This window comes from Megalops cyprinoides, chromosome 5, assembly GCF_013368585.1.
Source record: "Megalops cyprinoides isolate fMegCyp1 chromosome 5, fMegCyp1.pri, whole genome shotgun sequence".
In the NCBI taxonomy this organism is placed as follows: Eukaryota; Metazoa; Chordata; class Actinopteri; order Elopiformes; family Megalopidae; genus Megalops; species Megalops cyprinoides.
The window spans coordinates 12,481,139-12,491,640 of NC_050587.1; the positions used below are offsets into that span (position 1 = coordinate 12,481,139).

The 10,502-nt window shown below is 36.1% G+C and overlaps 1 protein-coding gene across 1 annotated transcript; it reads right to left on the bottom strand.

The window, feature by feature from the left end:
- Positions 1-7,356: 7,356 nt before the first annotated feature.
- Positions 7,357-9,700, bottom strand: LOC118777640 (sphingosine 1-phosphate receptor 3). The gene is made up of 2 exons (XM_036528746.1): positions 9,688-9,700; positions 7,357-8,593 (listed from the first exon to the last, which is right to left on the bottom strand). The coding sequence occupies exon 2, from the start codon at positions 8,404-8,406 to the stop codon at positions 7,357-7,359; it is 1,050 nt and encodes a 349-aa protein (XP_036384639.1). The 5' UTR covers positions 8,407-8,593; positions 9,688-9,700.
- Between the last annotated feature and the right edge of the window lie 802 nt (positions 9,701-10,502).

A 10,502-nucleotide genomic window follows, 5' to 3' on the forward strand; every position in this document is an offset into this window, starting at 1 on the left:
TTTCTTTCTTTGCATTTTGTAATCTGATGAGGATAGATAAAAATATGTATATATCATTATGAAAATGAACTGAATCTTAACTGAAACAAAAAGGAAATAAAATGTGAAGATCAAAATAAAAATAGGTACCTCTTTCTCTGGCACGCAGCCTTTTTGTTAAAACACAGCATTATCTTATCCACTGTGTCAAACGTGCAGCCTACGTACATTTAACAGTTACCCCAGAAAAACTTTGAGATGCAGTAACCACAAAGGTACGAAACCTGAGGGTCCAGACAAACAATTTTAACTTTGAGAAGGCAAAATGGAAATAAAATTCTCCAATTGTTAGCTATTGTGACTTTATTGTATGTCCTCAATTAAGGACATGTATACACAGGATTAAACAATGATTTAACGATACTTCACTTTGCTTGATGACATTCACTACATTTGAATTTGATAGGGTTGTGGTTTCCCTTTTTTCATATATTTAATGTGTAGGAAGATTCCCAGTTTTTTTTTTTCAATATTATCTGAGATAGAAGATGTTTCTGTCTGTTTCCAATTGTTTTTCATGGGAACCTGAACTCTGACATCTAGCTTTTATTGCAAAAAATGTACAAATCTTGCACTTAATACAGCATTCAATACATTCATACAGGCCACTGCAAAGAAACTATAGAACACTGAATGGGAAATAATTTGAGGAACATAAGTCAATACAATAATCTAAGGTTGTAATGGTGCAACCTCTACCCACCCTGAAAGATTCTGATCTCTGCAAACACATTTCAAATGAAGTTCTTCATTCTAACTTGAGAGATTTTGTTTCTTTATAAGTAGGGAATATAATGAAAATGTAATATGATGCCACTAAGTTGTAGAAGATTAGATATTTTCCTTGCACTTTGAACTTGAAAGCAGGCATCTAGTCAAGATTAAAAACTAAATGACTGGGGTAGTGGCAGATTATGTAATAAAACTGTCAAAACTTTTTTCATCAAAGGTTTTCATACAGCTCTGTAAAATGGACAAAGGAAGTATGGTAAAACCCTCTCTTGGACTCTTCTCAGCTGATACACAAGTTAATTTGCATAACAATTAACAATTAACATATTGATTCAACAGATTTGTCTTATAGGAGCAAATGCATCCCTGTGTTTACTTGTATGAGGCAGTCAAAGTTACATTGCTTTGCCAGATTTCTGTCCTTGAAAATGTGCCTTTTCATTGTATCAATGGTGTTTGTTCTTTTAAGTGCAATAGCCATACCTTTGGTGAAGTTCTTCAGCGGCATGTCCGTTCATTTAAGGTTGTGCTTTGCAATGCTAAAATATTGCTGCTTGAGATTCAACAGTCCAGTCCATTTTTTTTCATTCAGAATTTGTTTGTTCTGAACTTGAACAACAGTGAACAGCATCACTCTCACATTGTTTGGAATTAAAAAGTGGTCATTTCCAGAAGATGTTTACAAATTTAATCTTTGGTTGTATGAATTTTCATCACTCTGTAAGACTGTTGGCAATAAAAACAGTGAATGTGTACTTTTCTCTGATGTCATTTGTGTTCTTGTGGTTTTATACTCAGATTTGTCCTACAAATATCCACATATATTCATAGAAAATATATATTTACAAAAATGCAAAATGCCCTAAAGGGACTGGTTGGAATTCAATTTGTACTCTGTGGGTTTGCCATATATTTGATAACAACTTGTTACTAAATATTTCTGAATATTTCAGTTGACATTGAACAAAAAATGCACTGCATCTGGATTCAGCAATCACAAATGCACAAAAAAACATGGTTTATTAAAGCATCATAATGTCTTTACAACATGTACTGTATAAACTGAACATCCAGTCTTGAAAAGGGCTTGAAATTCAGTCTTGAATAAGATGTCTGCCTTGCCAGACACATACAAAGACCTTGAATGCAGGTGTCCAATGTCATTTATCTAATTAATGCCATTTCCTGGAACACAGCAGGGGAAGTAAAGATGCAACTAAGAATTCAGTAACAAATCTATGACAGTTGAAGTATTAACCCAACCCATATAATTTCAGCTCTTACATAAATACAGTCCAGTTCTAAACCCTATTTACTTCATTATTGAAACAATCCTGTGATTGTTTTCTTAAATATGTAAGCCTGAACTTTATTTGATCTATTTTTTGTTCTGCTGAGTGACTTAGCTTTTATTTTCGTAGTTTTTTTTTTTTTTTTAGTTCAGTAGACTACAAAAACTTGGAAGTTTGCTAGAAAGTTAACATACTAAGTGTCAAATGAAACTTTTCACCAAATTAATGCATATGCTGTGTAGCTTTCTTCCAATGAAATGTGACAAGAACATCTCATGCAGTCATCAGACACACTTCAAGGGGCCCAGCACATTAAATTGTTTGATCTGCATTGCTGTTTGGATGTTACCCTATAGATCAGCATAGATTAAAATCTGACCATACTCCAGCCATAGTGTCTCATAGATTTCTTTTGCAACAGCAACCTTGAAATTCAAAAATGACTTTTATTGAAGTTTCATTGTGATGTGTGGCTTGCAGGTTCAGTTGAAATAACAACAAACAATCTGTTGGAAAAATGTAAGGTCAGTAAGTTGCCAATGATTTAAACCTACAGACAAATGTGTTTTGACTAAGTCCTTTTCAGACAGATGTCTGAACAGGCATTCCATCATAAACAGGAAGGATGCTGGCTCAGGGAGTTTGGGGACATGACTGTTGATAACCATACCATAACTTGAGATACTACATGCACAAATGATGAGCAATCAAAAGTAGCAGGAAATACATTCATATCTCATTGAAATGAGATGTCTGTTTAACTGATAGGCCAATTCACCGTAAGATGCAGCCCAGAACGCTGATGATTTCCTTTTGATTGCCTGTTCATTGTTTGTCTTAACCGTCTGCTAAGTGACAAGCACAACACTTATCTGAAGATCTGAGATGATAGTTTTGGGGCTGTTTTGAGAAATGTATCTATCCCAAATGTGATGTCATTCATGAAATCCATCCAAAAGCTTCCTCTCAGTCTTTGCCAAACCAGACATATTGGCCTACATTAGTTTCTTGTTATTCACTGTAAAATATAAATAATATTGCTTGCACTATCTTACAGTAAACCCATCAATAAATATTTCTGGATGCTTTTAAGCCTTTACAGCTAGGTGTTCTACAAGCAATTAAGTCATGCCATCACTTGGATCATGGCTGGTTTTGAAAACAAGGGACAAGTGGGTAACATGCAACTTTGAAATTATGTGTGGTCCATGTATACTCAGTTTAGTGCACAGTCGTCATAACATGAGAGGTTGGAAAAGTTATAAACAGCTTAATGTTAACAACCCCCATAGCGAGTGACAGTGTTCTTACTCTGACATACATACATACCAAACCGAGTTTTCACTTATTGTGGTATAGGCTAGCCAGCATTCCTAGCAAAGAGACCCCCTCACCTGGTCATTAGAACAAAAACATGCAATAACTCCACTAAGACATGTGGTCCTAATATTCCCCATCATCTAAATGCAGACAGAACATGCTAGGAGATCCTGTGAAGGATTTTTGTGCCAAACAGTGCCTATCCCTGGAATGGACTGGATTTTAGTTAAATGATTTTTGATTGTTTTATGTATCTGTGTATGTTAATGTAAATAGTACTGTTTATGTGAATGTTAATGGAGGATCCTTGTCTCCAATTAAAATTGTCCAGCAAGAGGCCTGTTTCAACCAATTGCATTTCAAAATATTGTTATTGTATTATATATAATGCAATATTATATATTATATTATTATTGTTTTATTGTCTCTGTCTGTTTAATTGTGCACGTGAGGCCAACTATGAGATAATAAGCTTCACTTGTGCCATTTACCACTTAGCCTGGGATGAAATACAAGTGTGTGGCTGGAGACAATGTCATGCTTTTCAGTAGTTTGTTTGCTGTGGCTGTGTTCAGACTGAAGCCCTTGTTTAGTGTTGTACTAAATCATTTGTTATTTATAAATTCTTCTCCCTGTGGTTTATACTGTATGTGTGATGTATCGGCCAGAGTGCTGGTCCAGTGTAAACTTTCTGTGTTGTAATACTTACCTTAAGGATTATGACATATGAGGCAAAGCTGATCGTGGATCAGCTTTTTAAAATGATGTTTTGTTTAGCCTAACAGTTATTGGGGAAATACTGTGAGGGTGCAAAGTCATTGTTCACTTGCAAAGAAGGGTATGTTTGCATTTACTGCACTTACTTTTCTTGTCTTTCATCAGACTTACTTAACAGTTTATATCATGTCATCATCTGAATTCAGCAACCTCAGCCAAATAATAATAATAATAATAATAATAATAATATCTGCACTGTCCGAAAAGATTTTACCAGTTCCAAAAATATGTATATTGTTATTTATTTGTTATATATACCTCTCAAAAAAATCATTCAACCACTAGGCACAATAAGATTGACCATCGATTAACAGAAAAATAGTGTCATTTTGCTACTAAAAATAGCAAGAAAATATAGTATAGTATAAAAATATACAAAAAAATACTTGTCACTTTTCTTGTTAGACACAACTTTCTGAACTGCTTCAAGTTAGTATAACTTGTAATCCCCCTTTTTTTCAAACTGACCAAAATAAAATAAACGTTCATTGGATGGCATTATTTTTCATTCACTTTAAGTGTATGGGGCCTTAACCTAGATACAATGAACCTCTGTACTGTTCAAATACATGAGAATGTTCCAGTTTTGAAACATATTGCAATGCATTGCTTTCTCTTTTCATTTATTCTGACATCTCTGTGACTACTGAGAACATCTTTTTCTTTTTTGAAGAAAATTGACTTTATTGTAAAAGTGCATACAATCATCATTTAACATTCATGCATTAAAAATACCCATATGCATATTTCCATCCAAGGCATCACTTTTGTATTGAATTACTTTATATGAAACCTTTACAGCTTTGGTGCCAAGGCTGAAAATTAGGTTTTTATTATATTTATGATTACGAGTAACTGAAAAAATGTTTTCCCTCACAAAAATCTTGCCACTTACGGATGAATTAAGATTATAATAACAGGGAGAAATCAGAGCAAGGGCTATACAGTACATCTCCACACTGGCTCCAGTAACAACAGTTTTTTTTTCAATATCAGTTGTATAAGTAACATTACAGAACACTGGAATCTGCCTTGCTCGTATGTATATTCAGTTTCAAATGCACAAAGAGCTTCTTACATGAGCCAGGAACAATGCCAATATAAAAAGTTTTGAAAATTATTTCCCTTTCATTCTACTCCTATACACAACATTTTTATATCATCACATTTACACATATACATGCATATATAGTCACAAGCATATATACATAATTATAATAATTATAATAGTATAATAGTAGTTGACCCCTCACTTTTACAAAGCTGCATGCCCTTCCAATCCTTGTATTTTCCTAACTCTACATTTATACTATCTTAACAATCTGTTCCTGTGAGACAGGAGTAAATTCTGCTGGATCTGAAGTTTTTCTCCTCCCTCCTGTTTTAAATGTTTTCACTTATATAGTGATTTTTGAAATGAGGACTGGCTTTTGTTTTGGGCAATGCTTGTATATTCTCAGCTGCATAATGAGAAGTGAGTTCACTGCTTCTTCCAGATCACACTCTCAATGTAGCTGAGTCAAGTCATTTAAAATTATGATTTACAATTGCTTAAAGTCTATTTTTGTCAAATTAGTTACAATATCAATTTAGATTTCATCCATTCATCACTTAAATATAGATGAATTTGTTAAATTAAAATGTTGAAATACTGGGACCTAACACACACACACACACACACACACACACACACGACTGCAAAAAAAAAAACCTCCTCATACTTTATCTATCAATGTGCAAATGGCACCATTATTCCACATGTATTAACAGTCAAGCTATCATATGTATAACTACTGCAGTGATAGAGCATACTGTTCCTAAGTGTAGGTCGATATCCATTTCCCTGAGATCTATTTTTTTTTTGGAACAGCAAATTGTCAATGCCCAATTCTGACAGTACTGCTCTGACAGTTATTCTGTGCCTTAAACCCTATTATGATAGTGACAGAAGGCAATGCCGCTGCTTAGAGATAGACCTTGTTTTTTTTTTTCTCCAGCACAGTGAACTATGCCACTCATGTAGAATAAGGAAATTACTATGTATACATACTAGTTATTTAATTTAGTGCTATAACTGAAATTGTTTTTTACACGTGTTATAAATACATTACAATTTATTACACACTACATTATAAAGAACACCTCTATTTTTTGTTATACATAAGAGAATGCAATAATTCCCCATGAAATCTGCAGTCATAACATTTAAAGTATTAGTTAAGTTGTAACACAGTAACAGATTAATCTGTTGAGCTAGAAATAACCAGACATGGTGGACAGAATGATGCTTGGTTGCCTACCTGTGTAGCTGTCAGGAAGACAGTCAATCTGCATGAATAGTATTGAGTATTTTCTCATTTAAAAAGCTGCCCTGCGTATATGGTAAAGAATTATTCATATTTAAAAACATGTAATAAATGTACTAAATTGTCATGGAATGTTTTGCCAACTTGGTGAAAGTCTCAGTTTACAACAGTAAGTACAAAGGTGAGATGTTTCAGGTGACCAGTGACCTGCAATTGCTATTATTATTTTTTTTTTTTACCCTTGACATAGTTATTACTATAATGCGCCACATGAAATAGAACTCCTATACATTTGAACAGAAAGTACATTTTATCTTATTACATAGGGCACTAAATCTATTGAAATACAGTCCCAAGTAATAATCATAGCTTTTACAACATAAATAAAACAATGGTGAAATATTGTGAAATGTTTATAGAGATAAGTTCCTAACCTCATCTTAAATCACAAGACCATAGCAATATGTAAACTGTAGTATTTCATTTGCTGTGATAACCTAAGATGAGTTTTGCCTTTTTATATATTGTCCACACCATATACAACAGATATCCAAATAATTCAAAATATCACAGTATGATTGAATCAGCATATAACGAAATAATAAATTGTATTCACAAGAATGCAATTAATCCTTATTGTTTTAATGTGCGGTATATTTATATCCCATCCAATGTAATTCTAACCTACTGGAATGAACAATGTGTAGCCTCAGGAGAGCATAATGCCTGTTCCTTTCCCATGCCCTTCCGCCAAAACAAGTAAAGCTAGTATTTGTTCATGGCTACCATTCCAGATGCAGTCAGATATCCAGATATCCATCTTCTGTAATTTTGTAGCCACAAGTTAAGAACTGCCTGCTCCTCCACCCCTGTCAACATTCTCTGGGGGATTATGGGGATTTTTGAGACGTGGGGGACGCCACAATCTCCGGGTTCTCCTTGTCCTGTTTCTGGCAGTGGCTGCTGCTGGATTTGCTCCTGCTGTTTTCGAAGCCGGGCTGCAGCACAGCGCGAGCGGCCTTGGTCCTGACCAGGCAGCCGCAGACCAGGCCGAAGAAGGCGCGCCTCATCTCCTTGCTGGCCAGCGTGTAGATGACCGGGTTCATCGCCGAGTTCAGCACCGCCAGTGCGATGAACCAGTCGGCCTTGAAGAGGACTGGGCACTGCTTGTGCTTGCAGGCCACATCAATCAGAAGGAGCACAAAGATGGGCGTCCAGCAGGCGATGAAAACCCCCACCACGATGACGACCGTCCGCAGCAGGGCCATGGAGCGCTCCGAGTTGCTGTGCTTGGTGACCTTGCGGCTGCTGGACTTCACAAGCGTGTAGATGCGGGCGTACAGCACGCAGATGGCCAGCAGCAAGGCCATGAAGATCGTAATGCAAAAGGCCACGTACTTCTTGGTGTAGAGAGGTAAGACAGTGGAACAGTCGGGCAGATTGTCCAGACAGTTCCACCCCATGATTGGCAAAGCTCCCAATAAAATGGCTATCAGCCAACAGGCACCGATGAGCAGGAACACTCTGTATTTCTTGTTTGCGTCGTAAGGCCTCATTTTAATCATGGTCATGTGTCTCTCAATGGCAATTGCAAGCAAACTGAAGGTGGAGGCGCCCAGTGCAACAAACATGCTCCCTTCTCGTACAAACCAAATAGCAGGAGACAGCTGGAGTGTCCTCTCACCTGACATGAGCAAGTTGACTATATAGGTCACTCCTGCCAGCAAGTCACAGAGTGCCAGATTCGCAATGAAGAAATACATGCGGTTGTGGAATTTGTGGTTTTTCAATATTGCCACCAGCACTATGAAGTTCTCTAGGACTATACAGCAGCATATAATTAGGAATACCACAGTTTTAGCATCTATAGCGCCACTTTCTTCCTTACGATTGTCCAGTTTTCCCGTGTAGTTGTAATGAAGAGAAATCCGGCTGTTCATCTTTCAGATTTATTCAGAATTCAGACTTTCAGAGGTATTCAGTATCTTTCCAGCAGGGGGAGGCCTAGTACAAGGAAACAGCTCCTAGTGGTTGAGCAGACCTTTCTGAAGTGACTGGCCATACATGGCTACTGTTTCCTTTTCTCTTGAGGGCACAGTGATGTTGCAGCGTTCATCACTGACTTTGCTTAGAAGAAAAAAGAAGCGCCATTAATCCTCGTTTGTTTGGATTGAAATCTTGTGCATTTTACAGTCGATATATACTTTTGTATAATGTGAGAATTTTTTTTCAATATTAGGACAGCTGCATTATACAGCAAAACTGACTATTTTTGGACCTTTGCCTCATGACCTTTTACCATTGGGGAACAAAATCAAAGCTTTAATCACAGCAAGGCTCAGAAAATGTTAATAGACAAAATACATGATATTTAGCCCCCTATTCAAGAGGAATAATTTTGCATTAATTTGTTAGTTACTATAGTTACTTTATAGCTTTATGTATAATTCTACCATTACTACCACTGATACTATTACTATACTATTACAGCTGCAATGGGGCCTAAACATCATGATTAATATAATGCCCATTACCAGAGGTGGACACCACGGTTTCAGAAAGTAAAAGTCCTGCCACGTATTTGTTCTAGCCATTCACTAAACAAGGTGATTTCACTAATTAGTTCCTCTACCTGGCTGAGGAGTTGTGCTAATTAAATTCAACTGGTGTAATGAATGGCTAGAACAAACATATGGCAGGACTTTTACTTTCTGAAGCCGGGGTATCCACTTCTGCCCATTACACCCCAAACCACAAGATATATAATATAACAACAATCTTAATTTTGAGATCTATATCAAAAAGATGTTATATTGCCCCATATTAACTTTCATACATTCACTTCAGTTTCATATTACTAATAACATCTTGAAAATGCATTATAGGTAGCTATTTACTTACCCTTCTTGTACAAACTTAAAACTGCAAAAAGAAATTATTTATACGCCCTTTGAAAACGTGTATATAGAATAATATATAGTATATTGAATAAAGAAACATGTCCCCTCTCCGAAGTAATCGAAGTTCTTTTACTTGTCATATATTTATTTATTTATTCACATTACCAAAGCTCTTTGGTTGCTTTGGGACTTATCTTTATGTTTAGCTCGTGTGTGCAAATTTTCCTCCGCTTTAAATTAATTAATTAATTTTTATGGTGCCACGAGCTTACATATCAGCCACCAACTGGAAAAAGAAAACATGTTAACAAGTTTACTTACCGTTTCATTTTCCAGATAGAATAACGGTGATGCTGCAGCAGTTTTAACTTTAGACTTAGGGTATACATGCACTTCAGTTTCATCCACTGAATATCCACTGACAAGACTTCTGAAACGGAGAGCTATGTCGTTTAAAGCATTGTTTTAAATTAAATGTTCTGCAAGATCTTGTCGTCTACGTGCCCTTTCAATAGCATTTTCTGCATCTGTTTCCTCTTAGTTCTGTGAGAGGACCACTGCAACTTTCCGCAATACCAATCGACCGCCCATTTCCTTCACATGGGCAGTCAAACACGCCTTCCACTGACAGAGCCGGAGCTGAAAGTCTGACAGTGGATGGGGGAGGGGTGGTATGCTGTTATGTGTCTGTTCACCATCTCATTTAATCCGATTGAAATTGCTAAATTAAACTATATGAAGACGTGTAATAATGCTGTGTCTCTAGTAACCGTTCAAATACACTGTAGTTGACTGTAACACCACTCATATGGAGGTTTAAACTTGTAAAAATGAAATAAATTAAGGGCAGTTGTTGAAATAAATACTTAAATTGTGAAATTTGCCAATTTAATTTATCTCAAGCTCAATTTAGCTTGGAAAGGTACAAAACTACAGTAACAAGCCCTGTTCTAAGCATACTGAAAAGCAATGTTGCGCTAAACTAGCTAGCTGGGTGGCTAGCTTGCTAAATGACAACTAGTCTGAGCCCTAATCTGTTCTTTTGTTATGTTTCGTTTCTGCGACTAAAACATCTGCCTTCTCTCAAAATTTGTGCCTTCTGCATTCTACTTCAGTATCCAATTATGAAGACATTA